The following is a 27755-nucleotide window of genomic DNA, read 5'->3' on the forward strand; positions in this document are numbered from 1 at the left end:
ACTCAAACACCACGAGGACAAGCACGCCTGTCCTGTTGGTCAAACGCGAATATTGAATATCCGATAGTGCACAAGCTTGACGACCACTGAAGCTGGCGGAGAGTAGCCCTCCATACTGCACGTCACTCAATTTGGTATTTCACCCCTGCGCGGAGGGTAATGACGTGTTCACAAAATAAACCTTGAACAAAACCTCTTTAAAGGGAGATTAGACGATGAAGCACAGTCCAAGTAACGGTAAGTTAAATAATGTCAGCACAACCAAAATACCAACGAAATAGTCAAGATGGCTAAGATTCCATGAGATGAATGGCAGATTCAGGCGCAGTTGTGGCGTCCGATTCGTGACCGGCCTCTGAAGCTGGACCAGCTACTACATTCCGCATCTTGGTCGGAGCTTTGGTAGGGTGCAGATCCGGAACTATAGACTCAGAACGTGAGGGTGCTGCAGATATACCTGCCGAACCGCGAGGTGCTTTGGCCCTTCCTGACTTCCCCCCGGGCGCGGAAATCGAGGTCACAGCCTTTGGAACCGCAATCTTGTCTCCTTCAGCGTGCTTGGCAGCTGCCGCCGCCGTCGCGAGCTCGGATTCCTTGTCACCGACCCACGAACGTGCAAACCAGCGGCCCCCTGCTATACCCCTAATTTCACGATTGGCAACTCTCCACCGGCGTGCTTTGATTCCGCTACGATCTAGGGGTAGTGTGGATGCAAAGCCTGTACCGATTTTGGGTGGCGGCTGAACTGGGAATGGCTTCGAAGGAAGGGGATAGACTGGAAGTGGAGATATCTCCGCAGGTCCTTCGGGAGTTGGGGGTTGCGGCTGTTCAGCCTCTCCCGCATCTGGAGAAGGACCAGTTTCTTGTCCTTCCATCGGCAGTGGTGATGAAGGCGCTGTCATAGTATGAGCTGCATGAGTTAACACGAAGGCAATCAGCACAAAGAACGTCGCAACTTACTTTCACTCATTGCGGTATCATCCACAGGAGGGATTGTCAAGGTTGTTGACACTCTGTAGGCAGGGTATTAAGAAATAAATGAACGAAAAATAGAATAAAATAAAGTCGCCCACGTACTTGGTTGCTTTGCCTTTCGCTCTGGAAGCTGCGGGGGCTTTGCGAGCTGCAGCTTTCTTCTTGGGTGCCTTCTCCACAACGGCCACGCTTGGAGCTGGTTCTTCGGGCTGTTCACCGCGCTCTTGGGGTTCTGTCAAACGACTTAACTTTGGTAAACCAACAACACTTGAATACCGACCAGTCTTGTCAGCGTCCTTGTCTTGTTTTTCACTCTTGCGTGGCCGCGGTTTTTTAGCAGGCGCCTTTCGCTTTGTTCCGACAGTAGTATTAGTGGTAGCAACAGTAGACGTTGCCGGTCCGTCGTCATCGTAAATTAATTGGTCTTCCTCATCCTCTTCTTCGACATCTTCGTCGCTTGCAACTGGGGTCGGTCCAGATTGTGCGCCCTTGCGTGCAGCTACTGATACGCTAGGAGGTGAACCCTTCCCTTTATTCTTCTTCTCGCCAACCAACAGCTTCACCCTAAACTTCGACGTTCGCGTTGGCGGAGGGGTATTCTCCTCGTGTAGAGTGGAGATTTGGGGAGCATCCATGTCAACGTCTTCGTCCACGGCAGACATTTTTCCAAGCTTCCGGATCGGAATGAAGTAGCTTGCTAGCGAATCTCAGAACACAGGAGAGCACTGGCCAAGCCGTGTGATTGACGCGTAGCAAAATTGTTCGAGTGCCACAAGATCAATAAATGTGAACGAATTTGGAGCGCGAGATACCGAACCTTTGAGGGGGTCTGCCAGTGAGCTTGCGGTAGAGTCTCCACAAGGGCCATCTTGAAACCAATTATGCAAGGTAGCGCTGCATGCTGAGCTTGGCGCCGTTGGGGGACCACACAACAGTCAACACCCTTCTCAGTCCACACCGAGTCCAGTAACAAGACAATGATACGTCCGGGTTGTGCGTACGAAACCAGGTCAATCGTTTTCATAGCAAAAGCACTTCACCCGGGCCCCAACTACAACGTATGCCTAGTACACATGAGCCTTCGATCGACGGAGTGAGGCGGGCCGACGGGGCGATGATTATGTCAGCAGGGAAACGCCGACTTCCCCCGCCTGTCTGCTAAAGAAACTTGCAATCCGACGTCGTCCCTTGGCAATTACTACATAGGTGAGTCCCCGTTCTACCTTGCACGTCGTCTGCGGGCACTGACGACAAACCACGTCAACAGTGCTGCTTGCCCGCAATCTCCGTGGTCAAGTCTACTATGGTCTCGTCCACCGTCAATGTATGTGGTCCGCTCGCTCATGTCAGAGAACGGACTTGGACATTCCTCTTCTGTTGTCCACAGGTTGCCCGTTATACTGCACTATTTGCTGGTGTCTTCTACGGCATCTACCACCGCCGTTCCTTACAAAAAGCACATGACCATGAAAAAGAACAACACGCCATCCACCACCGGGAACAACTAATAGTACAGGCAAAACAAGCATGGCATCAGAAGCAGGAGAGTGCAAAAGATGATGGCGGTGAGTATATTTCACCTGTGTTGTGTCGTCGCGATTCCAGTTGTGCATCCGTGCCCGCCTGCCTTCTTTTGTGCTGTCTGTCTGACCCGAGATTCTCTCTTCAGTGGTTACCGACCCAGAGGATCCACGGTTTGACTTGGAAAAACTCATTGCCAAATGGGAAAAAGAGTCACTATAGATCCATTTCATTCTTTCCGTCAATATACCGTGATAGATTGCATCCTCTGCTTAATTTTCGAGCGTAGTATGTGTGAGGAAAGTGATGTGCAACGCCCAGTATCGTTCGGTGGTCATTTTATCGTACAATTATATCAACGCTGTGAACTTGGGTTGCAATAGCTGCGCGCGGCCGACGCGACGCGTTCTGTCGTCTTCCATCTGCCTTCCCCGGCTGCAACCCTCAAACCCATCATGAAACCCGCCGTACAAGACGAAGAGATTGAAGATGACCTTGCTGCGGAGGAGGAGAACAAGCTAATTAACGAGGTCCGTTCCAGTGGTACCGGCCGTCGTGCTGCTCACAAGTAGTGTTGCAGGAGTACAAAATATGGTCAGCCAAACCGCCGTGAATGGCTTATTAGATCTCTCAGTCATCCTCCAGGAAGAAAAATGCGCCGTATCTGTACGACTTGGTCATCACACACGCCCTGGACTGGCCAAGTTTGACATGTCAGTGGTTCCCTGACAAGGAGTCGTGCGTCTCATCACCCCGTCGAGCAAAAGCATTCCTCACAACTTCGCTGCCAGACCCCCCAACAAGCCGTATACTGTTCACCGCCTACTGCTGGGCACACATACGTCCGGCCAATCACAAGACCACTTGCAAATCGCGACCGTCCAGATACCCAAACGTTCAGGACCCTCTGCGGAGAAACTCGATCGCAGCGACTACGATGACGAACGAGGAGAGCTTGGGGGGCATACCATCCCACCGCAGCCTCGCATCCAGATCGTTCAACGAATCAACCACCCTGGCGAAGTCAACCGCGCACGGTACATGCCACAAAACCCGGACTTGATTGCCACCAAGGCAATATCGGGCGAGGTATTCATATTCGACAGGACAAAGCATTCCAGCGAGCCTGAGCGAGGAGGTCTGTGTAAGCCTGATATCCGCCTCGTCGGACAGACGAAAGAAGGGTATGTCACACCGCGGCTTGTATATATCCCGTGTCTGACGTGCGCAGATTTGGACTGGCTTGGTGTCCCACCAAGGCAGGTCACGTTCTTGGTGCTTCCGAGGACATGACCATTTGTCATTGGTACGTTGCACTCTCCGAACTCTGCCAGGTCCCCTAATCTTCGCAGGGACATGAACTCGTACACGAAAGCGAAAAATACCATCGAGCCAACGACAGTGTTCAAGGGCCACACTTCCGTGGTTGGGGTGAGTAGGCAAGCATATATATATGAGGGCTCTGTTAACATTGTCGCAGGATGTTGACTGGCATCCCACGAAGGAGAATGTCTTAGCAAGTGTCGGGGATGACAAGTTGCTGATGCTGTTCGTAGTTTATGTTTCGTTTTGCGTTGACTTCCGAGTTCATGGCCCCTGCGCAGGTGGGATACCCGTGCACCGACGGAGCCAACGACGAAAGTGAGAGCACACGATCGGGAAATTCTGGCTTGTGCCTTCAACCCTGCTTTCGAGCACCTCATCATCACTGGTAGCGCAGATAAGGTATTTTCTTATTACAGTCCTCGTCTCCACCTCGCTCTAATTGGATTTCACTGTAAAGACAATAGTCCTACACGACATCAGGGCTACAACAAAAAGGCTCCACACGTTTGAGTCGCATACAGACGAGGTGTTGCATCTTGCCTGGTCTCCCCACACTGCGTCTGTCTTCGCATCTGCTTCGAGTGACCGGCGCGTAAATATCTGGGATCTTGATCAGATCGGGGTGGAGCAGACTCCGGATGATCAAGAAGATGGACCACCTGAACTCTTGTTTATTCACGGAGGTAAATACATTCCGACTACCCTGTGTTCTCGACGGAGTTACATTTCGCACGCAGGTCACACCGCCCGTCCATCGGACTTCTGCTGGGCCCCTGGTGAGGGAGAGATTTGGACCGCAGCCACGACGTCCGAGGACAACATTGTTATGGTCTGGCAACCAACCATGCGTATATGGGCGGGTGACGAAGTCAAGATTGATGAGAAAGAGCTCGAAGGAGATGCCATGGAAGGAGTCGAGAGCACCAACGAAGCCAACGTGTCGGTCACTGCGTCAAGCAGCAAGATTGTGAGCGCAGCCGGAACGACGAGTATACGGAGTCAGAGCATGAGCATGAGTGCAAGTACGAGCAATGTAGACGCAGAGGACGATGACAACTGAAAAAATGCGTGCGCAGTACTGATCCAGAGGAATTATCGGGTGATACAAGGAAGCAATGCCAGGTCGTATGTAGTGAGAAGTGTAACGCGCTATGGGCTCATCTCCACCGAGCCGTACTCAGAGAAATATCAACCTTCCGAGTTCGAATAACACTAGTTGCGGTCCGTTGAGTACTTGTGGTGACTCATCGTCGATAGTGACTTCGAGGCACTCACCTCCGCCTACAACCACAAAGAGGATAATACCGAGAGCCCACAAACTAATGGGGCTCCGTTTCGACAACTGCTCTTGGCGAGAAGGCTTGACTGCCTTTTTACCTGAGCGAACGGCGTTTGCGAATTGAGCGTTCTTCTGACGCAACTCGAACTGGGTAGGCTAGGAAGGCAAGACTGTTATTAGCTTTGCTCGTCGAACATGTCCAGAAGACGCTTACCATGCCAAAAAGTAGGTACAAGGGAATGAGCGACGATGGACACGATAGTCAATATTATTGCTGGGAGTAATTAGACAAGGAAGGGCAGTCTAGTTCAAGGCTGCCCAAACAAACACTGACATCGTCCGATGCCAGGACATGGAAAAAAAGTGTCCCTCAAGGCGACTCTTCAGTCGCAGCAATCTAGGCTGAAGGCAAAACAAAAAGTTGACCACGCCGCACAAGTTGCAGAACAGAAAGGAAAGCGACGCAAGAACCAGAACAGCAGGAAGTCAAATCCATCGCAATCACTACCAACAGTTCCGTTCAGGCCAACGGATGCAATTCTCCTCATCGGAGAAGGGAACTTCTCATTTGCTCGCGCTTTACTTGTCGATCCACCACCTGGACTCGAGCACCTTCCACCTGCAGCGGTGACTGCGACTTCTTATGATGCGGAAGAAGATTGCTACGCAAAATACCCCGACGCAAAGGAAATCGTCGAGACTGTGAGGAACCGGGGTGCTCAGGTTCTGTTTAATATCGATGCGACTAGACTGCACAAATATCCCGCATTTAAAGGGAGAAAATGGGATAAGATAGTCTGGAATTTCCCTCATGCAGGTGAGGGCCTTGTCCGACTGTGCCAATATATCATTGACATCTCATGGGTTAAGGAAAGGGGATCACTGATCAGGATAGGAACATTCTGTCCAATCAGCGACTCATATTGGACTTTCTACGCTCCGCTCCGCATTGTCTCGTACAGGGACCCATACCTTTGGTCCATCGGAAACGGCGGCGAAAGAGTCAAGATGATGACGAAGACGACGAGGATGATGTGGTCATGGACAACATATCTGACTCGGATGGAGAACCATCAGTTCAATCCGCAACAACAACCATTGGAAGAGGCACAGTGTTGATCACACTGCGAAATGTTCCTCCATACACCGCTTGGTAGAGCCTGTGATTCAGTGAAAATTTCGTCGCTCATGGTTCTCCGCAGGGACGTGCCACGACTAGCAAAGTCACCTCCGAAGCCGACCAAGACCGGCGATACTCCAAACCCTCGTTACAAGTTATTGCGCTCTTTTGTATTCCAAAGGAGTTTGTGGAAAGGGTATGAACATCGCATGACGAAAGGGGACAGAGCTCATGGCCAGGGAACAACTGGAGCAGGAGGAGAAGATCAGACATGGGAGCTCTGCTTGCAGGATTAGATTACTGGTCCTCGAAAGATGCCCATCTATATGTCGTAGGTAGTGTATAATAGGTGAACGATCCAGGTGTCATGACAGGGTGCCCGTTTCCGTTCCTTGGCTTTCCTCTAGTCCCTTTTTCAAGCCCTCCAACATCCTCGCCAGCTTCCCTCCACTTGCTTCGCTAAGAATGGCTGCTAGTTGCATGGCCGGTGAACTTAGCAGTCCGACGATCTGGGCACGCAGAGTGTCCAGCGTTGGCAGTTGAGCGACATCCCTGACTGTCGGAGCAGTGAAGACCCGTCCTTCGATAAGAGCACCCATAACTTTGAGCTCGGGTGTTAGGTCAGGTTTTATCCGCGGTCGTGGTCTTCCGGGGATGAAGTCCGCATCGTCGTCTTTGCGATTTTTCGCGTTTCCAGCAACCTCCAGAACAGCTTTCTTACGCGGCACTGCATGATCCATGGCGCGGATAATAGCATTGAGTTGTGGAGGGTTCAGAGATGGTAGGGTCAACACCGCGAAACCGCCCTGCACGAGTCCTGCTACCTGTTCTGTGGCCTGCGCGTCCAGAGGAACATGGTCGCGGAGAGCAATTCCGAAGATGGACGTGCGCATGATGGTCAATTTTGGCGGTGCAACGACAGGTGTCTGTGTAGCCTGCGGTGTGAGGAGGGCAGAGGGAGCACCAAACTTGGAGTTGGCGACCTCGATCTCTCTCCTTAAGAGCTGCAGTTTGCGCGCGTTGAATTCTTTGTGTTGGAGGAATATCATGGGTGCTTGTCCGCTTGCCTTGAGCATGCGGGTGTACTTGTTGTACAAGAACGACTTCCGCTCTCCATAGCGACGCGGGACTGTCTTCCCTTCGTAGATCAGCGACGGGGCCACCGACACTGCATATCCGCGAACCCACGGCTGCGCTGAGACGGCGCGCCCTGTCCACAGCATCCTCCTTGCTTGCTGGCTTGTTTTTCTCAGAAACCATGGAAGGTAGCGGGGACTGTCACAGTCACGTGACCCGTTGACATGTCACGCTCTTTTTCTGTGCTGGGGGCTGGTGTCGCTCAGAACACTCGACGTTGGTGGTTGAGTGTTGAGTGTGCCATGTCCGTTCTTCGTTTTCTTTGGAAGACATTCAAAGTTTATTGACATGGGTCGACCATATTAGGGACGACGACGACGCTTTTCTTTATGGGGAGGAGGCAACTACTACATCGGAGGTTGTGTCGAATTCCGGTAAGGCAGAAATACTCTAATCGCTGTCGGAGAGACCTCCTAAAAACAACACTTGCTGTATCTCGCTCAATGTCAATGCAACTTCTGACCTGTGTTCATTCGCGTGTGTCCGATCAGCAACACCTCAACCGTGAGTCTTGCTCGAATGCGTGGGCTGGGCGTCATTGAAACCCGCCTACAGTGTGCCGCCGGTCGAGGAAGCCGTTCCTACTAGTGCTGTCATCGACAACCTCGAATCCAAGACAGAAGAGGAACCTCCTTTCGGACTACCGCACGAAGAAGACGAAGTAGAGGAAAATGGAGTAATCGAGGAGGAAGAGGAGGAGGAGAGCGACGATGTAAGTGTGCTTGGCCGTCCCACAGATAAACCAGTGCTCATCCATGCTCGCCAGGACGTCGAAATTATCATGGAGCCCACTTCCCGGTCCCTTGATTTTCGGTCCGTGGTTGCATCCTTGTTCACTCCATGGCTCATACCTCATACCCCGCTCCAGACAACAAAACGCGAGCGCGCGCCGTTCGACAAGTCAAACAATATCCAGTAAACGCATGTAACCGTTTGTGTCTGCTCTATTCTTCATGTTAACCGCCATGCAGCGCAGCCACTGCAGCTAACTACAGAGTATACACCTCGAGACAGAGCAGCTCCCGCAAAACTACCACTACCACCATCTATACCAGGTCCACACACTGTCCAACCCTCCCTTCACGATGAAGGCCCAGATCCATCGTCATTTCCACCCGCTACTGTCCCCCCCTCTCACCCTTCCATAAACCCAGACATGCCGGGAATGCTCGATGGTCGGTCCATTCTGGACGTGGATTTGAACGCTATGGCGGAAAAACCGTGGCGTCGTCCCGGTTCAGACATTAGTGACTGGTTCAATTATGGGTTCGACGAGATATCCTGGGAATTGTACTGTTACAGACGACGAGACTTGGGAGATCTCGCTAGTGTCCTCAAAACCAACGTGCTTGTGCGTGTTCAAATCGGCGTGCTCTGTACCTGCATGCTTACATATGCATACATCTGTGTAGAACTTTGCAGCGATGACCGAGGACCAATTAACAGCTCTACCACCAGAGCTGCGAACCATGGTCATGACCGGTGCGAACGCGATGATGAACCAAAGCTCAAGTGCCAACATGATGGGTCCCAACGTCGGCATCAACCCCATGATGGACATGTCTGGCATGGGCGCGATGAACATCCCAATGGGAATGGGCATCAATGGCGACCTCGCCATGCAGATGCAGGCCGGTGGACCGATGATGCAAGATGGGCCAGGACCAGTAGTGACAAACGGGACTCCGGAGCAGGGCGTGCAGATGGGCATGCAGGACGGGTTCGGAGGAGGAGCCCCGGGTCCTGGTATGATGGGTATGGGGATGGGTGGTGACTACGGTATGCAGGTATGGTTGGATCCCCCTTCTTTATTCTAGTTTACTGTATAATGAATTCGTCCGTGGCATCATCGCTTGATGCTTCTGCGTTCCTTCCTTCTAAGCAGGAGCAAGGGCCCATGGGACAAGGGGTATACCCTGCTATGGAGGGCAGCAATACACCTGTTCCGGCCCCAGTGCAGACACCTACACCAGGAGGGCCTCCTGCAGGGCCCGCACATGCCAGCCGGGGCGGTCCGCCACCAGCACAGTTCAGGGGCAGAGCGATGGCACAAGGGTTACGTGGACGAGGGATGTTCGTGGGACGAGGTCGAGGGAGATATGACGGGCGTACGTCAGACTTCGTACTTGGTGTGCTACACGATGCACTGACTCGTTTTACTATCCCCGTGCAGCACCGCCAGGGCCTGTTCGGCCGGCTTCGCCATTACCCCCTGGTGTACCCACTGGTCCACGGAATCAGAACCGCTACAAAGACAGGGACGGGAATGCACCTGCTGTAGAGGGGTTGGATTATGGCGGAACAGCCAAGGATGCAGGAGGGAGGACGCCTTCGGGCGAGCCAGAAGATCGTGGGCACAGCAGGTAAATTAGCATAACGTGTCCGCCGTAACACGCTCTTGTCTGATATTAGATTGAACAGGAAGCGGCGTAGTTCACCAGGCTTGGACGATACGAGGGGAACCAAAAGACGTTGAGCCGATCATACTACATATATGCTTCTGTTTTTATTGTGTGCCGGTGTCTGTTCTCTCTTCATAAGTTGCTAACTATTCCACTATTCTTGGGAGACGCCTTACAAATATTGTGTTTGTGGATGCCTCCATTATGCAGAACGCTTGCCATGTCACGTTGACGAGGGCTTCTGGTCTACATATGGGAATGGCGCGTCGTGTGTGATAATTATTTAGCGTGTACCAACTGGAATTAATCGATAGCCGACCGAGGTCCGAGTGACGTCCAGGTAACCTTTTCCTGCCACCAGAAGGCGAATTGCCACCATCCGTGACGGATTTCCCGTTTCCCCGTGCACCACGCTTCGCATTCTTCTGCCTGGCCCTACAAGCATCGCAGTACCACGTTCCTTCGGGTGGCACGGCAAGTCTGATACAAGTGAAATGAAAGTATGCAGAAGGGTTCACGACGAATCCACTCACGCTCGTTGTTCGTGTCGATACATCGCAGAAGCAGTAAGTCATGCCATCTCCCTCGCCATCGCACTCCCAGTAGCGGTTTCGGGAGTTACGCTGCCTGATTGGGCATTGCGTGAACCAACAGGTAAGTTCAACAGTGTCAGAGGTCCCACGGACAAGCCCGCGTGAGCATCGAACCAGCGAAGGAAACGGTCCTTCACCTATTGCGTAATGAGATAACAGGATCCAGCCTCGATCGAGCGCGACGATATTGCAGACGATTGCACTACGACTGACTTTTTCTACCAGTGTAGATCCAGCTTATGATGCTGAACGATACGGATATCGTTTCTCCTGCAGCGATGTTGCTATCGCTAAGAATGAACTCGCTGCAGCACGAGCTGAATTGGCTCGGTTGCAGAACCGCGAGCGAGAGCTACTGGAGGAACTTTGCAGCGTCCGCGCCGCCACCCGGCTACAGAAAGATAAAATCGACAATCTCTTCAAGCATCACAGACTTCCTGCACCTATCACTCGTCTTCCGCTCACAGTACTTTCCGATATCATTTACCATGTCATTTTCAACATTCGCCCTGAATCGGATGCCCATCGCTGCACAAAGAGGCAATTAGCCAGCGTGTCGCGTCTTTGGAGAGACGCAATTTTCAGCTTCCCAAATCTCTGGACTACGATCGTGATAGATCCTTGGTGGTCTACTTCTCTTCTCTGGGCACATATCGAACGAAGTGAAGAGCGCCCTCTTGAGATTATCATAAGCAATGGGCCGTCTCTTTACGGCATGAATGATTCATCGTTCAACGAACTCCTATGCATTGCCGTCACATGCGGATACCGATGGCGCAGTCTCGTTATTCGACAAGCAAATCCTGCCACCGTCGGAAACATCTGGAGGATGAGATTCTCCTCTCTCGAATGTATCCAGATCTTTGGGGTGAAAATCCCTGATAAATCTCTATTGCTGACGTCTCGATGTGCTCCTTCTCTCAAATACCTGACACTCTGGGATCAAGGCAGTATGGACCAACTTCCGGCGGTTTCCAATCTCAACACCGGCCAGTTCCGCTGGTCACGCAGCGGCTCGGGACCCCATCTATTATCATCCCTGCTTCCTTGCCAGCAATTGAGACGACTCGTTCTTTCCGGGCCTCATGAGTCTTGTGACCAGTGGCCAGGTCCTCAAAGCATTCATTTACCGGCCCTCGTATCTTTAACAATCGAACTCATATATCCGCAGCCGGCGTTGGCAGCCATGGTAGTTCCCAACCTTCATTATCTCTGGTGCTCCCTCCCACGTGGTAACCATGGCTGGGCACACGTCTTTGGGGGCTTTTCCAACGTGTCTACAAATGTTCGGCATCTTCGCCTCAATCATTCAGGTGGATCAACCAAAGCGGATGCCAGGGCCGTATACGAGGCATGCCCTGATGTATATCAAGTAGAACTATCCGCCGATGACATCCCTGCCTTTTTTCGCGGGAATACTCCGGCTGACCGTTGGCCACACCTCGAACACTTAACTCTGGAGGGCATGGAGGTTGGAAAGATACCTCGTGATCTTAAAGAGTGGTTCGACGGAAGAAAATCAAGGGAACAACCTCCATTACCGCTGACACTCTCCGAGTTTCGTGAGACTGAGGGGGCGCCTAATGGTTGGTTGACCTCCCTGTGCAAATCGCTGCGTGGTCATTGCCTGTTGGAACTGAAGAACTTTCCACTGAAAACCACCCTGAGGATGCTCACAAGGGGTACGTGTTTGTACTTGACTTGCCATCCTGACGCCCTAACCTCACCGGGTAGGATGTACTGGACTCATACGGAAGCTGTGATTCCGTAAGAATCTTCATTAATGAGCGTCTCGAAGGATGAGTAGTGATGTTTTCTTTTTCCCATTGACGGCCCTTTGTGCAATCCTAGCAAGCTACAGTACACTTGCTCATAATGCATAACTGTTTCTTTCCACTATTGAATTTTTTTGCGGTACCAGATGCTAGTTTCTGCGGGTCCAACATTATGCATTATGAGCAAGTGTACCGTACTTGCACATGACCATGATGGTTGGGATACCAGACCGTGAAGTATGCCCGTCAACCGTGTTGATTACGTAGGAAACTGTCCACAATGTGTTTGCTCCTCTTTCGATGATGATATTCAGGAGCTATATAATATGTCCTCATATCCGCCTCCCAATATAACATGTTTTCAGATCATGAGTTCTGCACTCTGTACACTGTCTGCTAAAAGCGCTCTTCGTACGACGACTGTGTCAGTGAAATATTATATGTTCAGGATTCTTGGGGGATCATATGAGGAGTCGACATTAATCGGTTCGTTCTTCCAGAGGACGTGATCAACTAGTCACCATTTGATTAATGAGATCTGTCCTCATGTTCTCTTCGATGCAGTACGCCAAGCAGGTATTCGCGCTCGATATAATGGTCTTGGACGTCAGCGCCGTCAATAGGAAGGTTTTCGAGCGGAGATACCTCTGGCCTTCCCCGAATGGGCGGGAGAAGCGAGCGCGACAGATAGCGATTGAGAAAGCAAGCCGAATGGGCCTTTCGATATCGCTCTGTCGGAAGTTACAATACGCCAGGAACGAACTTTGTCACTAACAAATAATCGATGAAAACTCCCTGACATGAAGAAAAGGTGCATGAGGCCCGTCTTTTCAGGGTCCCTCGCACTGCGGTCCTTGTTGACTCATCGTGGAGACCAGTCATAAAAGCTCTGAACACAAGTGATACGACAGGGTACGACTGCATATTATTAGTGCGTGGATTCACGTTAATACCACTGATTAGGGCCGCTCAAAGTTGGCGCCGACGCCGACGCCGACGCCGACACCTACAACTAATTTATGGTAGTTGCACTGTAGGCGCAGGCGTCGTCGTCGGCATCTTTGAGGGGCGCTATTGTAGTTCTGCGAATCGGAATGCTGACGTAGCATGTTAACTACTCCACTATTCCTGGGAGACAATCTACAGATGACTCGTTGCGTTTGTGGATGCCCCCGTTCTGCGGAACGCTTGTTGTGTCGCGTTGACAAGGGGTTTCTGGTTTATCATTTCGCATGTACCAACTGGAATTAAATCGGTAGCCGACTGGGGTCCGAGTGACGTCCAGCTTACTGGGTCCACCTTGCCGATAGCTCCTATACTCATTTCCAAGGTAACCTTGGCTTGCAGATCCGTGGTCACAGTGCATAAGATACAGACTTAAGTATCGGCGTCCAGCTACAGTAGAAGAAAAACGGAAAATAATAGTCACGAATTCGCAGCACTCCTTGCGCCGGAACGTGAATTGCCACCACCTGTGACGCGCTTCCTGCTGCCCCTTGCACCACGCTTCGCATTCTTCTGCTTGGCCCTGCAAGCATCGCAATACCACGTTCCTTCTGGTGGCACGGTAAGTCCGATACAAGTGAGATGAAACTGTGCAGAAGGGTTCAATCAGAAAACGAGACAAGCTCCAAACGTGAATCAACGAACCCATTCACGCTCGCAGTTGGCGTCGTCACATGCGATCATCTCTCCGTAGCTTATCCCGTCGCAGAAGCAGTAGGTTCTGTCGTCTCCCTCGCCATCGCACTCTCCTGCTTCAGTAGCGGTGTCGGGAGGTACGCTGCCTGATTGGGCGTCGCGTGAATTGACAGGTAAATTCGGTGTCAGAGGTCCCATGGACAAGCCCGTATGGGCATTGCGCGTTACGGGAACCCCTGGTCCCTCCAGTTGAGCGTGTAATGGTGGTGCTGCCCAATCGTTTGGGTGTGTGGCAGATGCGTCGTATTTATGTACGCCATTTGTGCCACTACCGTACTGCGTTGATAGCAGCGGGGCTGCAGAGGTGGAGGAAGGCGGAGGAAAGATGTCTTTTCGTGAGCTCGTACCATTGGGTACCTCATCATGTCCCCTTCCGCGTCTACTGGACGAGTTGCCAGTGCGACTAGAACTCCCTGCAGCGCGTGAACGGGTTGTGTGTGATTGAGGAACGGCAGTGATGTTGTGGGACATGGTGGAATGAATGGATTCTGAAGGAGACGCCGCACGTTCGGGTCTTGCAGAGAGCAAGATCAGGACAAGACATTGCAAAGAAGGTAATTATATGGACATACCTTCGTGAACGAATGCCATTGCGAGCACGAGAAGAACCCAAGTCCCCGTTCCGGTCCTTGCGTGGCGACTTGACACTGGGGATATCCATGTCATCGTCTCTGTGGTTCCTTTTGCGCTTCAAAGGGCTGGTATCGTGACCGGTGGACATGATCGAGTTGTAGTTGTTTCTTCTGCGACCACGGGAGTTCTCCATGATGGGCATGTATGATCTCGGGGCAACGTGAGGGTAGGTGGTGTCTCGGCTCAAGGAAGACATTTTGAAGGAAGGTACTAGGCTGATTAGGGCGCGCATGTAAGAGATGTGGCCATTGACATTGTCTGCAGCCTGGCATGCGACGCGGATTTTGTCTTCGCCGCCGAGTCTGAGGCGGGCAGCTTCATCGGCGATTTCAGTGAGGAGGAAGAGCCTCTCTTGCTTTGAGAGAGCGCCTTCTTCGATGACTTGGGTGAGCTTTTGAATCTTGGTGGTGATGGAGGTCATTGACGAGGACAGGACTGCGTCGAGTTCCCGCAAGTCTGCAAAGTTGCGAGAGAGGTCAAAGGGGAGGCAGTCTAGTGTATGGGTGTACTCTGAGAGTAGTGACAGAGTGTAGACGGTGCTGGCATTGCTCGGCTGCTGCGACCTCGACGCTCGCATTGGCATCATTGCTGGCGAGCCTCGTTCGATTGATTTTTGGTTTGGCAGAGAACGAGCATCTCAGCCTCGACCATCGCAGACGGCGTTTGCCGGGCCGGCGGCACTATATTATCTTTATTTTTACATTTTTGTTGTCCATATCGTGGGAAATTTAAAAAGGCAGTTCACGATCGAATGACGGCATAGGAATGGACTCCACACAATTGATAGGAAAAACAAATATACAATACAGCGTGGTTGTAGTAGAATCTATCGAGTAGAAAGATATGGAAACACCGGCGAATGTCGAATACAAGCGTGATGCTGATGATGTCCCGCACCCGTCCACCACGTCGTACAAGCCCCCGATCCCACAGATATCCCTTCCTGTTCCCTCTCCCCTTCCCTTTCCTATGATACAGTTGGGTATAGCATGGTTTGATGTTGATCTTAAAAAGACGTGAAACGCGAGAGGGTATCGCACGCAAGTTACTTGCGGCAGAGTTTTCTGAGGGGGTTCTGGTTACCGCCCGTATGAGACGACTGGGTGCTGGGCTGGAAGCCTAGCTGCGAGCCTAACGAGGCGTACATGGCGTGCGTGTCACGCGGGTCTCCGTGGAGAGTGGGGAAAGCATGTGGAGCCGCCGGGGCCGTGGGGAAGAACCCAAAGGTGGGAGAGCGAGGCGCAGCGGGGTACCCGTCGTAAGGAGGCATTATGATATTAGAACTGCGTTGAATGTTTCTACGGTAGCAAGAGCGTCGCGAACCAGACGTGTGATAGGATGCGTGCGATAGGGGGTATCTGCACAGGAACGAGATAGTAGTGGTTCGACGGAAGAGGCGGACAATGCAAGGCGTTGCGCGGTTGTTCGACCAGATAGGTCTTTGGAGAAGACCAGTGTGGATATTCGAAGCAATTATATACCAAACCAGGGAGACTCAAACGACGCCAGACTCACAAAAACGCAAGTACAAGCCAGCAACCCATTTCGGTCGTCGCCTTGTCCTGATTGGGAAACGATACCGGCATGATCGAGGATATTTCCTTTTCTGGAACAAACAACTCCACGTGATCCATCCCTTGTTGACGTTATGGTGCAGTTTGTTCTTTTTTTTCACAAGGACCCCAAATTGGGGTTATACTCCTAGATCAGGGTTAGGTGTAACTCCATCCCCGATCATCATTGCAACCTGGCGTGCTTCTTTGCTCGCAGTGGTCCCCAGCCGTCACGTTCCACTTTTTACACTTTCAAACACGTGCACTCCATTACACTATCGCAGCGCTTTTCACACATTCCGGGAAACGACATGCCAAAGGCACCCAGGCTCGCATACTACGCGGTTAGGAAGGGCCGCCAGCCAGGCATATACCTATCTTGGTAGGTGAGGTCGTTTCAGGAGGACCAACCCCAATTGAATATCCATCGAGGGATGACTGCTATGCGCAGGTGAAAGGTTTTGCCGGAGCTGTATTCAAAAAGTTCCCTACGGAAGCACTGGCAAAGACGTTCATGCATGCAGTGGCATGGGACGGGTTATCAGCACCATCAAATCATCAGCCCGTCTCGAGTACTTCTGCGGCTGTAGCAAGAGTTGCACCATCTACTGGTATACCTGACGCGGACGGAAAGGAGTTCGATGTCGTCTATTGTGATGGCGCATGTAAAGGAAATGGAGCGACCGGCTCCAAAGCCGGTATAGGGGTGTGGTGGGGCCACAACGACCCCAGGTATGTCACTGACGTCAATCTGTCTCCTCATACTGTTGCATTTCCGTTAGAAATTTGTCGGAACGGTGCCCAGGAGATCAGACGAACAACAGGGCTGAGCTCATAGTGAGAGTATCCTACTTTGCGTGGCATGACCTGACTGTTCCAGGCCATCGTGCGCATTCTGGAAACGACGCCGCCGCTGAAGCGCAAACTCCTGATCAAAACTGATTCGCAATACTCCATCAGATGTCGACGCATTTCGTTTCACAGTGATGATATGCTCATCATTCCTTGCAGGCGTAACATCCTGGATTTTCAAATGGATGACCAACGGATTCCGCACCTCAGACGGACAACCGGTGAAAAACCGTCCTGTACTCAAGTACCTCGCGGCATTGCTTCACGCGCGGCACATAACTTCCCAGACCGTCGAGTTCAAGCACGTCCGAGGACATGTCGGACTTGAGGGCAACGAGGCCGCTGACCGACTCGCCAATATTGGCGTATTACAGCCTCCCCTCCCGGAGCGTGATTGGGAACAGCTAGAACAGAATGTGTCGAAAAACATAAGACAGGAGGAAAAGCAACAGGACGAGGACCTTCAGGTACTACGATAGCGATGGACGTGCCAGCGCTCAATTGTGTTGTCGCAGGCATATGCAGATGGTCTATTGGATGACGATGAACTCGTGTGCCTGAGCAATACAAGCATTGGCAATACACAACCGCCACAGTCACCAACAAGGCCACCGGTCTCGACAACCTCATCCACTGACGTCAACAGGAGCATCAGACCAGCGAAGGCGACCATTCCGGCAGTCGCGCATTCACTCCCCACCTCAGTCGTGCGGAAAGATGCAGAGCTGCAGGTACTTCCGATCACTTGTGATCTGTGTGATCCCTCCTGAATGACTCGAAACAGGACTATGCCTCCTGTCTCCTGAGCAATTCTCAGCTTGCGGCCGAGATGGCAGCAGATGGCGAGTTCCCTTCGGATTATTAAAGCCGTTGGATATGACTCCTGCTGCCAAATGAATTGTGTACACGAGTGTAGCCCGTCTTATACTGTATCAGCCATGTTTGTGGGTACTATAGGTACCGTGGACAGTCACTTGTTTTGCCGTAAGCTCGTGCGGACGATGTACACGGTTTTGTTCGTGGCGTCCGAGTCAGAACTGTGATGTCCGTTGCAACTTATGACTGTAGGTTGTTCCGAATCCTTGCGCTTGTTATTTCATTCACAGATTCATGAGGCACTGATCCCAGATTTGAGGCTTTGAGCCCCTCACGCATGCCCACGCCTCTCTTATTTCAGTAGAATTACCAGTGACCGTAGAAGCGAAACGACCTAATCTCCCTCACCTCTTTTTACCACCATGTCGGTATCTGTCGTTCCCGAGGACAAGGACAAGCCCGAGCAGGTGTCGACCCGAAAAGGAGTCCACTGGTCTTCCATAGCGTATAACGTTGCTTGGCGAGTGTATCATCACGCTCGAAAGCACACTGGCGTGGGCATCGTGTGCTCCGTCGCGTACTTCGATCCGTGAGTCGTCGTTTTCGAGGACCTTCACCTCCGTCGACGCTGACCCGTTTCAGCGGGAACTGGGGAGTTGATCTCCAGGCAGGGTCGCAGTTTGGATATAGCCTCCTGTTCTGCGTCCTCCTCGCTGGCCTGTTAGCAGCCCTTCTTCAGGTATCCTTCGTTACTGCTGCTGGAATTATCGCGTTCATCAGAGACACCTTCTGGCAGGTCCTTGCTAGTCGTTTGGGAGTGGTAACAGGCCTAGGTAACGAATCAATCTACATATATATATATATATATATTTCCCGCTGACACTTGTTAGATCTTGCATCTCATTGCAGACTTCTGCTCCATGACCGCCCTCGGCACAAGATGCTATGGCGCTGGGGCGTGCTATATCCGTTGTACGTCCTCTCGGAGATCGCCATCATCAGTACAGACCTAGCGGAGATGCTCGGGTCTGCTATCGCCCTTGTCCTTCTCTTTCCATCACTCCCTCTTTGGGCGGGCGTCTTGTTGACTGCCTCTGACGTCATGCTTCTTCTGGCATTTGACAATCCGCTGAGGACGAGACCTGTCAAAATGTTCGAGTACCTGATCACCGCACTGGTATGTACCCATCTAGCGCACATGTTCTCCGCTTCCGAGATCGGGTTGGTGACATGCAAAACAGACCCTCGCTGTGCTCATCTGCATGGCGATAATCATAGCACGCATCAATGTAGACTGGGCAGATGTGTTCAAGGGGCTTCTTCCGTCGAAGGCACTCTTCGAAAACGGCGCATTGTACACCAGTCAGTATCTGTGGTATCTGTAACTTGATTTTCTGCCGCTAAATACCATCTTAGCCGTCGGTATCCTTGGGGCCACCATCATGCCGCATAGTTTGTTCTTGGGATCACACTTGGCCACACAAGACCGGATGGCTGAGGCACCTCTCAAGGAAGTTCATACTCACTCTGAATCTGCCAGTTTTGAACCTCCGCAAGACAAGACTTTCCTTCAACGCTTGTACCACTTTGTCAAGCAGCCTTTGAATGTCTTCAGTTGTGACGGTTTACCCGAAGATAATGCGGACTATGAACCCACCACTAACACTCGACATGCCACGTTCTCGGAACGTCTGCGCATCCACTGTAGACGACTTTTTGGAGTGTTTCGTTCCGAAGAGTCATATTATCCAGCCAATGTATTGACACACGCAAATAGAGAGAATAACCCTTTGCCATTCGTTCGGGCACACGTTTACCATGGCATGGTCGACATGATAATCAGCTTGCTAGGTTTCGCTGTCATCATCAATGCCTTGTGCGTCTGATGGCTGTGGATATATCGGCATCATGCTCATATTCTTCACCAGAATTCTCGTTCTTGCCAGTGCTGTCTTCTATTACGGATCTGGTGCCCGGGGTTCGATGGCTCCTGCAAGCTTATTTGACGCCCATACCCTTATTAGGGACACTATCGGAAGGCGTAAGTTGGCCAACATTGCGTAAGTTCGCTTGGTTTTTAACATCTGCACAGCTGCCGCTCTGCTCTTTGCCCTGGCTTTGCTTGCCTCAGGCCAAAGCGCTTCCGTAATTGCAACGCTCGCTGGTCAGAGCGTCTCTGAGGGTTTCTTGCACTGGAAAGTTTCGGTATGACTATCATTCCCAATTACCTGTTGGCAACCATTTAATTAGGCGTTATATCAGCCCATTCTCCGCCGCCTTATTACTCGGTTGCTGGGATTGGTCCCTTCGATGATCGTGGCTATCGCTGTTGGTCCGAATGGTATCAATGCGTTGCTTGTCGCAAGCCAAGTTGTCTTGTCCATCATCCTTCCTTTCATTACATTTCCTCTTATCTATCTAACGTCGACATCTCGTTTCATGAAGGTTCGCAAATCATCACAACCATCATCTTCTGATGGGACAATGCCCCCCCATACGGACGTCGCTGAGGCAGACCCTCCAGCACTCGAGGCTACTCCCAGGGACACCCGCGAGACGCCACGAGACCCAGAGACAGCTGACCAAGCAGAGTATGTTGACTTCAGCAGCGGGAAGATTGTGACTGCCGCCGGCACTTTGACTTGGCTTATCATTGTCTCTGCCAATGTTTATGCATTGGTTACCCTAGGCCAGGGCAACTAAAATGTCGTCATCGTCGTGTAGATCTTCGTACTTTTGCCGCAATTGACGGGAGACTAAATACGGATAAATGTCGGTGTATCTTTAGGATTGAAAAAGTTGTTTCAACGCTACATTCACTTCAACACTACAGCTGGATACTGTGACTACTCTGCACTATAGTAACTCAATACGAAATTGTTTTGTTGGGAGCCTTCCATTGTCATTTTATATGAGTAGTGTTTTACACCTTCGTCTCAGTCTTGTGGTCGTGAGTTTCATCCGTTTCCGCCACATGTGCCCTGTGGAAAGGTCAGAACAACCATCTGCCGGAATGAATGAGAAGCTCCATACAGCGCTTCCTCTTTTAATTCCGTGTGATTCTTGACGCGTAAATAGATCATTGGGAGAGCGAAAATAAGGCCGCCTGCGGTCAAGCACCAAGAAGACAAGAAGATATTCATGTAGCTAGAGAAGCGTTGATTGATCAGGAGAGCGTATTAAAAAAACGACGATAACACACGGAATGCCAACTGCATCTGCACGCCACACGCCTGCAGCTCCGGCCGATTGAATTGATTTATCTGCGTGGTGCACTCATGAGATAAATCGCCACCAGCATGATCATGGGGTGGACCTACAGAAGCCTGTGAAGACGGCAAGCTTCGAAGGGTCGTTTGACATAGCCCCCATCAACCAGTATGCAGTCGTTTGCCACATTGCGTCGAAGAGACCACAGAAGATCATAAGCCAAACATGACCCAGGTATCCATGATCGTGAATATCCATCTTCTGTGTAAGAAGTGCCACTGACTCTCTAGTGTAAGTCCTGTAGACACGTTTTTTCTTCAGTTCGTTGGACAAAATGCGGTTTTAAGAAGATCGTACTTCTGATAAGAATATCCCCACGCGTTCACAATGAATACCATTGCGAAGAGGATGGCCCAGCCTGCAAAAGCCCGAGAACGTCGCTGACAACCTGCCTGGTCGAGGACCAGAGCACCGATCGCGAGCGATCCCACAATTTGAGACAGCCAGTACACGAAATTATTCAGAGACCGTGCACGAATGTCAAATAGGGCCTGGTTGTAGTCATTGAATTCTGCACAAAAGATAGTTAAGTAAGTGGGGAAGCGTATGAGCGCAAATTGCTTACGCCATGTATAGAAATAATTGCTGGCATAGAACATGGGGAACAACAGCAAGATCATGGGATCAGTGCGCAGTGCGAGCCAGAGACCATAGATCTCAGACTTCCAAGATGGATGACGGTACGTTTCCACTTTCGTCCCGTCCGTCCGTATCATTTTTTTTGGATCAGCCATTAATCTCGGGATACATACCCCAATCAAGGTTAGGATCAAAAAGCCGATCTAGAATGTACGTTGTTAGTAGGCAAGGTAGAAGAAGGCAAAATCGGCGCACATATGTTCCATTTCCCACTTTTGAAATAGAAGGTAGGTTCTTGTCAGTAGATAACTCTACCTATCGTAGTCGCAACTCACCTTGATTTGCCTGTGGACACCTTTATTGAGCAAGCCTCAGGGCCAAGCATAAATCACGCTTACCTCGGATTTGAAGTTCTGGCCAAGAGACACCGCAGCGCCGACGACACCTCCCAAGTTGAAAATAGCCCAGAAGACGCCTATGTATTTACCCTTTTCCGCTTCCGTCGGGTAACTGAGCACCAGGGAGCCTTGTGCAGTCCACAGGAATGCCGCGCATATACCCAAAATAGCACCGGCAGCAACGACAAAAGGTCCCGCAGTCGTCGGATGAATATTATCTGCGCTATTTTCCCCTTCAGTCAGCAGATTCCGCCAGCCCCCCAATCTGCACATACAGGAAGGAGCCAATAAACAGTGCGTATCCCACGGTTCCAATCATCAACGTGTTACGAGGGCCCAAGGTATTGTTTATGGATCTGAAGAAGTGCGAGCATTCGAGTACGAACGATCGTCGGAGTGGATGCTGACGCACCCGGCAAAAAACGAGAAAAATGCGAAGGTCGAATACAGCGCAGTATTGGCGTTGGAGGCGGTTCGAGCATCTACTTGGCCACCTCCGCCCAGTCCCGAGAGTGCATTAAACATACCCGGACACATGAAGCATACAAAACCCAGCATACAAATCTGGAAGAGTGGATGGTAATAAAACCCCAAAAAACCCTTGCAGCGTTCGGAGGCAACCTGTTCATCAGTATTAGAGCCCAGGTGGAGTGTCTTCTCGTCGTTGTTTTGTTCAGGTCTTGGTACTGCCATGGTAGTAAGTAGAAGACAATGGACGTAAGGGTCGGCTCCCTCCACCCTGACGCCCTAAATACTCACCTTACCTCCTAACTCCTAGTCGCCCCCCTTTCGTTTATCTTGCACTACAGACTTCGATAAGGGTAATTGCGATACTCATCAACAAAACAAAACAAAAGTATTTACAGGCCGATATAAATCAGTGTCCGTATTAGACGGTGGTACAGGGCACTATAATTAGCTCCGCTTTTGCGATGCCTGGCGCGGTGTATTCAGGCTTTTGAAGGGTTAAATCAGGGGGCGCACACTCACAAGGAATGCCATAAGCTGTTGATAGCCGGGGTTACCTGGCTGCGGTGCGCCGGGCGGCAGGCTTGACATAGGAGGAGGAGACATCAATTGTTGCGTGGGCGGGGGTTGCATACCATATTGGGGCGCGGGGGGTTGTTGCGGGGGCTGTTGTGTTTGCGTCTGCTGAAGTAGAGCAAGGATATTCGCCGGCAATCCAGCAATGTTTGGAGTCTGGCCTGGTTGAGGTGTAATCTGGTTTTGCATTGTCGCGTACGGGTTTGATGCTGTTACTGGCATTGGGGGATATGGGGGTACAGGTTGCTGCATCGAAGATGGTGGGGGTGGATAGTAACTTGGAGGTACAGTAGGCATCCCGAGGCTTGGTTGTACTGGTGCAGGTGCTTGTTGAGGGGGCACCGGAGGAGCACCACCATTTTGCGGCTGCTTGAGAGCTGCCAAAAGTTGCTGAACTTGCCGAGCTTGCTCTAAACGATCATCCATACCACCCTGTAATGATATGAAGCTCATGTACAGCGCTTGAAACTAACGACCACTTACTGTCTGAGTAACAGGTGTGGAAGGCGCGGGCTGGCTGTATGCAGCCGCAGTACTTGTTGGTTGATTATAGCCGCTAGCCTGGTATGGAGGGCGACTGTCAAACCTGTCCGCACCATATCCACCACGTCCTCCACCACGGCCACCTCTTGAGTCTTCGTCGTATCGTGGCCGGTCGCGGTCTCTCCCCCACTCATCTCGGCGATCCCAACCATCATCGTGTCCACCACGGCCGCGACCTCTTCCACGACCCCTCCAACGACCACGGAAACCGCGACCGCCATCTTCCCAATCACGACCGCCCTCATACTTAGCTTCACGGCTATATTCAAACCATATGAGCGGATGGGTACGAGTGTAAAGGCGGGAAACGCTTCCATACCGTTGAGGGGTTGGAGTGACTTCGGATTCCTCCCACGCAAAAACAATATCCATGGTTCCGTCCTGTAAACCCTGATGACGAAGCCTGTCAAACGCATCCTCGCAATTCTGGGACGTCGATTAACGGAGGGGCCTGGAAAAACTTTTATGAACCATACCCTTATGTCAAAGTACTCCACATAACATTGACTGACCATTTGTCAGGGCAGAATATAATTGCAGACAGAATGTCACTCACTCGGTCCGATCATCGACTGGACTAACCGATTTAACGTCTCCAAACTGCTGGAATTTGCGCCTGACTTCGTGGTGATCGATTGGCTGGCGAGAGTCTTTCAAAGTGACGATAAGAAAGCCTTGAAATTGCTAGAGTCGCTCAATCGATGCCGTTCGATTCCGAAATGTTGTGTACTTACTTGGTTCTTCTCTCGGTCGATGCCCTGCTTCGGGTCATCTCGGGGAAGGGAATAGTGAACATCAATCTATTGGTAATGACCAATCATCAGGTCGAGTGACGATCGGTAATTCAAGCAACTCACGGGCCGCCCACTTATTTCAGAACCTTGAAGTCGCTCTCTAGCTCTTTCGGCCGAGCGCAAATCATACTTTATGCTGACTTAGCACTAGTAAGTAGGAACTGCCGTATCACTCACATATGTAACAAAGACCATCCCACGAGTAGCAATAAGGTCAAAGAAGGTCTTGATATTACCGTGTTCTTCGAAAGAACGGCGCACATCCTCGCTGTTGGTTTCGTACTGAATTCAACGCATCATTAGTTCCGAACGATTTGCAGGAACTATGAAATATTTCATCGAAAACAACTTGCCTTAATATTTCGGATAAAGAGAGTTCGACATGGCCGTTCTCGCTGAATGCGTTCTTCGATTATGGAATCATGAACTTTGTCATCACGTTCCCGACGCACATTTCTTCGTGGTCGCATACCAGACCCTCCATCGTCATAGTTATGATCCGTGCCGTCTAAGGGAGTTTGCGTGTGAGATCAGAACCTTCGCGACAAAAAAGACCAAAATTAAGAGGCAGAATGAAACGAGTGACGCATCGGCGGCAACAGATAAACAAGTAAACGCGAAGGTGTTCCGCGGAGGAAATTCAAGTCAAATCCAAGCACCCAATCTCCCAAGCTGCATAATTCAATAGAGATGGCGCCTGGTAAACTCAATCTCTGAGGGATCCGACTTGAATGCTTTGCTAATGAATAGCTTAGAGCTCGCGACAGTGCTACCGCCCAGTAGAAGGCCAAAAAAAATATAGCAGGGCAGAACTGGCAGTCTTAGCCCGCTCCGTTCGCATCTTAGATGATGCCGCGATATGTGACGCTGCCTGTGCTCGCACTGCATTTTTTTTTCAGTCTCAATTCAAGCGCACCTTCATAAGTTCCGTAGCCTTGAGTATAGCCATCTGACGGATCCGGGGCACTAAATTGGCTAGAAGGAGGACCAGCTCCGTAACTACCGGTGCCATTTTGGTAGAACGCATCTTGCAACGAGGCGTCGTAATTATTGTACGGGTTGACGTCTGATTGGGGTGGAGCTTGATCATAGGCATTGGTTGTGTGATTGCTGTCGTAACCAGAATGATGATAACCTCCACGGCCACGACCATATCCTCTGCCACGAGGGCCACCTCTATGAGAGTACGATCTGTCAGGGCCAGGACCACCAGAAGATCCGCCTCTTCTGTAGGGAGCGCCCTCATAGTTTCCGCTACCGTAGGGATGATGACGATTCATTTTATAAGTCGATTTTTGCACAAGCTCAAAAGCGCAGCGGCAGCTTAGTTAAGGCCCGGGGCTTATGAAGTGCGTCCAAAAAGGCGTGCGTGTCCGCTATTGATACTGAGAGTGATTCCTCTGCGACTGGGGCGCTTAGCTTAGGAGGGATTTGGATGACCGAATCGCAGGGGGATAGATGATGGAGGTCTGGAACAAAGAAGCGATGAGCCCCAGCCGGCCGTGAATTTTTCTGATGGCTGGATGAGGCGTCGACCGTGGGAATCAAAGGTGTGCAGATTACGTAACCCGGCGTGATTCCGAAAATGGTTGCCGTGCACGGGTGCTCCTCCCCAACAGCACCACGCCATGTCAAAGCAATTCCAGTTCAAGCTTGTCCTCCTAGGTTCGTCGTCTGAGCGATTCTAAACCAGAGTTTTTCTTCTTATGCTGTTTCATAGGCGAGTCAGCGGTAGGCAAGTCCAGGTACAGTCACGCGCTTACTATGCACCGGCGCAGACCTCATGGCGATTCCACAACAGTTTGGTTCTACGGTTCGTGAAAGATCAGTTCGACGACTACAGAGAAAGCACTATCGGCGGTATGAAGCACCTCTACATTGACCCCTTTTGCACTTGACCCCATCCCCGTACAGCTGCCTTCCTGACGCAAACTGTGACATTGGATGATCAGACTATCGTCAAATTCGAAATATGGTACGTAACCAACGATTATTATGTCTTGCGTTTCTCAGCTCTTAGTCTTACAGGGATACGGCTGGACAAGAGCGCTACAAGGTATGGAACCCTTCCGTTGCTTTTCCGAATGGCACTCACCCCCTTATCTTATAGTCCCTTGTATGTTCACGTTCTGCATTATGACCTGTAATTGAACATACAACCACTTCACAGGCTCCAATGTACTATCGCAATGCAAATTGTGCAGTGGTAGTTTATGACATAACACAGGCTTCCTCGCTCGATAAGGCGCGCACTTGGATCCGGGAACTCCAGCGTCAAGCAGATCCCTCAATAGTCATCGCACTGTGCGGTAACAAGACTGACCTTACTGCTCGCCGACAAATCACTCAAGAAGAGGCAAAAAAGTATGCAGACGAAGAGGGACTCATGTGGTTTGAAACCAGCGCAAAGACTGGGGAGGGTGTTTCGGAAGTATTCACAGCAATTGGTGGGCAAGTTTCCACGCTCTAATAACCCATACTCATCCCGACTGTAGCGAAGAAGCTCCCTCTTTCCGCACCATCATCAAGAACGAGTGCCGCTCGAGGGACTGCAGCAGCACGGCAAGGCGTTGACCTGAACAGGCAGACCACCACCCAGGGTAGCAATGAGGCCTGTAATTGTTGATTACAGTACTTGGTTACACTTCGGCCTACAGTTTGACGGGCACCCCTATCATTCCCCTCACATTAGCCTTTGGCTTATTTCATTTGTAATCATTCAGCACTTGACGGTTACCTTTCCAGACGTACACCTTTCACATCATCATTCAATCGATAAGACTAACTATCAAAACCAACGGATCAGTGTGAAGCTTATTTCTTCGCAACGCTTGTGGCACCTACAACTAGGCTCGAGTTAGGCCAAGAAGTGGAACCCGCACCGAAAATTCCGTTCTCACATCGTTGAAGTCGTTCACTGACATGACTACTGCTGTCTGCTGTCAGATGAGCGCTCACGAGAATCACCGACCTCTCCCGATAAGATACCTGGTCACAAGCTCTTGTCACTAGACATTCCCTGAAAATGTCCCTGTGATGCCCTCCAAACCACTACTGTAGATCTGGTTCTGGTTGGAGCAATGAGTACTTGGCGTGGAAAGCATTCGCCGCAGATTAGGATATATCAGTATTGCGCACCGTGAGAGACCTCCAGGGAGTCTGTGGCAATAAAGTTTGCTCACCTTGACGACCTAAACCCACAAGGAAAGTATCTTGGCAGAGTATTGGCATGTACACACCGCAAACCCCACACATGCACAACAAAGAGCAACCAAGCATTTTGGCTGCCAAGTGAAACGTTCCAACTCGTATGTCAGGAAACAACACTGCACGGCCCATCCTTACAAGAGGAAACTACCTAATGCACTTGACAGCAGCGGACGATCGACATGTGTGACACAATCACGAAATATCGGATCGCCACCACAGGACTACCTCTTCGAG

At 51.0% G+C, this 27755-nt stretch overlaps 17 protein-coding genes across 17 annotated transcripts; 8 read left to right on the top strand and 9 right to left on the bottom strand.

Moving 5' to 3' along the window:
- Positions 1–104: 104 nt before the first annotated feature.
- F5J12DRAFT_818812 (uncharacterized protein) lies at positions 105–1880 on the bottom strand. Its single transcript, XM_051745205.1, has 5 exons — positions 1793–1880; positions 1256–1700; positions 1078–1207; positions 961–1013; positions 105–910 (listed from the first exon to the last, which is right to left on the bottom strand). Exons 2-5 carry the CDS (start codon positions 1635–1637, stop codon positions 291–293), a joined length of 1185 nt encoding a protein of 394 aa, XP_051601756.1. The 5' UTR covers positions 1638–1700; positions 1793–1880; the 3' UTR covers positions 105–290.
- Positions 1881–2871, top strand: F5J12DRAFT_818816 (ATP synthase E chain-domain-containing protein). Its single transcript, XM_051745206.1, has 4 exons — positions 1881–2181; positions 2243–2299; positions 2363–2540; positions 2645–2871. The coding sequence occupies exons 2-4, from the start codon at positions 2279–2281 to the stop codon at positions 2716–2718; spliced, it is 273 nt and encodes a 90-aa protein (XP_051601757.1). The 5' UTR covers positions 1881–2181; positions 2243–2278; the 3' UTR covers positions 2719–2871.
- F5J12DRAFT_539487 (WD40-repeat-containing domain protein) lies at positions 2869–5042 on the top strand. Its single transcript, XM_051739958.1, has 9 exons — positions 2869–3026; positions 3077–3090; positions 3142–3234; positions 3288–3680; positions 3728–3802; positions 3849–3927; positions 3977–4044; positions 4101–4221; positions 4280–5042. The coding sequence occupies exons 1-9, from the start codon at positions 2952–2954 to the stop codon at positions 4880–4882; spliced, it is 1521 nt and encodes a 506-aa protein (XP_051601758.1). The 5' UTR covers positions 2869–2951; the 3' UTR covers positions 4883–5042.
- F5J12DRAFT_539557 (uncharacterized protein) lies at positions 4851–5363 on the bottom strand. Its single transcript, XM_051739959.1, has 3 exons — positions 5316–5363; positions 5098–5257; positions 4851–5034 (listed from the first exon to the last, which is right to left on the bottom strand). Exons 1-3 carry the CDS (start codon positions 5316–5318, stop codon positions 5000–5002), a joined length of 198 nt encoding a protein of 65 aa, XP_051601759.1. The 5' UTR covers positions 5319–5363; the 3' UTR covers positions 4851–4999.
- Positions 5094–6552, top strand: F5J12DRAFT_539604 (uncharacterized protein). The gene is made up of 4 exons (XM_051739960.1): positions 5094–5265; positions 5331–5918; positions 5972–6254; positions 6304–6552. Exons 2-4 carry the CDS (start codon positions 5444–5446, stop codon positions 6515–6517), a joined length of 972 nt encoding a protein of 323 aa, XP_051601760.1. The 5' UTR covers positions 5094–5265; positions 5331–5443; the 3' UTR covers positions 6518–6552.
- Positions 6423–7464, bottom strand: F5J12DRAFT_539825 (uncharacterized protein). Its single transcript, XM_051739962.1, has one exon. It carries the CDS (start codon positions 7442–7444, stop codon positions 6587–6589), a length of 858 nt encoding a protein of 285 aa, XP_051601761.1. The 5' UTR covers positions 7445–7464; the 3' UTR covers positions 6423–6586.
- A 1-nt stretch (position 7465) lies between these two features.
- F5J12DRAFT_539443 (uncharacterized protein) lies at positions 7466–9870 on the top strand. Its single transcript, XM_051739957.1, has 11 exons — positions 7466–7602; positions 7665–7732; positions 7850–7862; positions 7914–8070; positions 8125–8171; positions 8227–8279; positions 8330–8709; positions 8771–9145; positions 9244–9466; positions 9532–9721; positions 9780–9870. The coding sequence occupies exons 1-11, from the start codon at positions 7523–7525 to the stop codon at positions 9832–9834; spliced, it is 1641 nt and encodes a 546-aa protein (XP_051601762.1). The 5' UTR covers positions 7466–7522; the 3' UTR covers positions 9835–9870.
- F5J12DRAFT_539656 (uncharacterized protein) lies at positions 9774–10464 on the bottom strand. The gene has a single exon (XM_051739961.1). The coding sequence runs from the start codon at positions 10333–10335 to the stop codon at positions 9907–9909; it is 429 nt and encodes a 142-aa protein (XP_051601763.1). The 5' UTR covers positions 10336–10464; the 3' UTR covers positions 9774–9906.
- A 521-nt stretch (positions 10465–10985) lies between these two features.
- Positions 10986–12442, top strand: F5J12DRAFT_540112 (uncharacterized protein). Its single transcript, XM_051739964.1, has 3 exons — positions 10986–12035; positions 12088–12207; positions 12317–12442. Exons 1-2 carry the CDS (start codon positions 11069–11071, stop codon positions 12114–12116), a joined length of 996 nt encoding a protein of 331 aa, XP_051601764.1. The 5' UTR covers positions 10986–11068; the 3' UTR covers positions 12117–12207; positions 12317–12442.
- Positions 12443–13478: 1036 nt separating this feature from the next.
- F5J12DRAFT_818852 (uncharacterized protein) lies at positions 13479–15202 on the bottom strand. Its single transcript, XM_051745207.1, has 3 exons — positions 14402–15202; positions 13779–14343; positions 13479–13721 (listed from the first exon to the last, which is right to left on the bottom strand). The coding sequence occupies exons 1-3, from the start codon at positions 15046–15048 to the stop codon at positions 13554–13556; spliced, it is 1380 nt and encodes a 459-aa protein (XP_051601765.1). The 5' UTR covers positions 15049–15202; the 3' UTR covers positions 13479–13553.
- A 12-nt stretch (positions 15203–15214) lies between these two features.
- F5J12DRAFT_818853 (uncharacterized protein) lies at positions 15215–15996 on the bottom strand. Its single transcript, XM_051745208.1, has one exon. It carries the CDS (start codon positions 15730–15732, stop codon positions 15508–15510), a length of 225 nt encoding a protein of 74 aa, XP_051601766.1. The 5' UTR covers positions 15733–15996; the 3' UTR covers positions 15215–15507.
- A 533-nt stretch (positions 15997–16529) lies between these two features.
- Positions 16530–17346, top strand: F5J12DRAFT_717748 (ribonuclease H-like domain-containing protein; the record flags this gene model as incomplete). The annotated part of the gene is made up of 4 exons (XM_051741083.1): positions 16530–16768; positions 16798–16852; positions 16896–16977; positions 17027–17346. The coding sequence occupies 4 exons, from the start codon at positions 16530–16532 to the stop codon at positions 17344–17346; spliced, it is 696 nt and encodes a 231-aa protein (XP_051601767.1).
- A 573-nt stretch (positions 17347–17919) lies between these two features.
- Positions 17920–20513, top strand: F5J12DRAFT_540281 (smf Mn2+ and Fe2+ transporter). The gene is made up of 8 exons (XM_051739965.1): positions 17920–18272; positions 18326–18516; positions 18574–18860; positions 18925–19045; positions 19100–19559; positions 19612–19724; positions 19776–19888; positions 19946–20513. The coding sequence occupies exons 1-8, from the start codon at positions 18106–18108 to the stop codon at positions 20384–20386; spliced, it is 1893 nt and encodes a 630-aa protein (XP_051601768.1). The 5' UTR covers positions 17920–18105; the 3' UTR covers positions 20387–20513.
- A 127-nt stretch (positions 20514–20640) lies between these two features.
- F5J12DRAFT_718128 (major facilitator superfamily domain-containing protein) lies at positions 20641–22623 on the bottom strand (the record flags this gene model as incomplete). Its single annotated transcript, XM_051741097.1, has 9 exons — positions 20641–20830; positions 20886–20946; positions 21004–21191; positions 21251–21464; positions 21519–21735; positions 21788–21826; positions 21931–22153; positions 22206–22286; positions 22343–22623. The coding sequence occupies 9 exons, from the start codon at positions 22621–22623 to the stop codon at positions 20641–20643; spliced, it is 1494 nt and encodes a 497-aa protein (XP_051601769.1).
- F5J12DRAFT_818876 (uncharacterized protein) lies at positions 22531–25798 on the bottom strand. The gene is made up of 12 exons (XM_051745209.1): positions 25228–25798; positions 24665–24819; positions 24489–24593; positions 24375–24440; positions 24252–24317; positions 24074–24201; positions 23994–24024; positions 23458–23943; positions 22921–23406; positions 22795–22866; positions 22695–22740; positions 22531–22551 (listed from the first exon to the last, which is right to left on the bottom strand). The coding sequence occupies exons 1-10, from the start codon at positions 25589–25591 to the stop codon at positions 22846–22848; spliced, it is 1908 nt and encodes a 635-aa protein (XP_051601770.1). The 5' UTR covers positions 25592–25798; the 3' UTR covers positions 22531–22551; positions 22695–22740; positions 22795–22845.
- A 115-nt stretch (positions 25799–25913) lies between these two features.
- F5J12DRAFT_540333 (GTP-binding protein RAB5) lies at positions 25914–27181 on the top strand. Its single transcript, XM_051739966.1, has 8 exons — positions 25914–25976; positions 26032–26056; positions 26113–26171; positions 26226–26286; positions 26340–26367; positions 26422–26427; positions 26482–26758; positions 26807–27181. Exons 1-8 carry the CDS (start codon positions 25940–25942, stop codon positions 26935–26937), a joined length of 624 nt encoding a protein of 207 aa, XP_051601771.1. The 5' UTR covers positions 25914–25939; the 3' UTR covers positions 26938–27181.
- Positions 26962–27731, bottom strand: F5J12DRAFT_818903 (uncharacterized protein). Its single transcript, XM_051745210.1, has 3 exons — positions 27300–27731; positions 27156–27243; positions 26962–27096 (listed from the first exon to the last, which is right to left on the bottom strand). The coding sequence occupies exon 1, from the start codon at positions 27648–27650 to the stop codon at positions 27426–27428; it is 225 nt and encodes a 74-aa protein (XP_051601772.1). The 5' UTR covers positions 27651–27731; the 3' UTR covers positions 26962–27096; positions 27156–27243; positions 27300–27425.
- Between the last annotated feature and the right edge of the window lie 24 nt (positions 27732–27755).

The sequence above is a fragment of the Pisolithus orientalis genome (assembly GCF_024613125.1).
Source record: "Pisolithus orientalis strain OTSU chromosome Unknown F5J12scaffold_8, whole genome shotgun sequence".
Classification (NCBI taxonomy): domain Eukaryota; kingdom Fungi; phylum Basidiomycota; class Agaricomycetes; order Boletales; family Pisolithaceae; genus Pisolithus; species Pisolithus orientalis.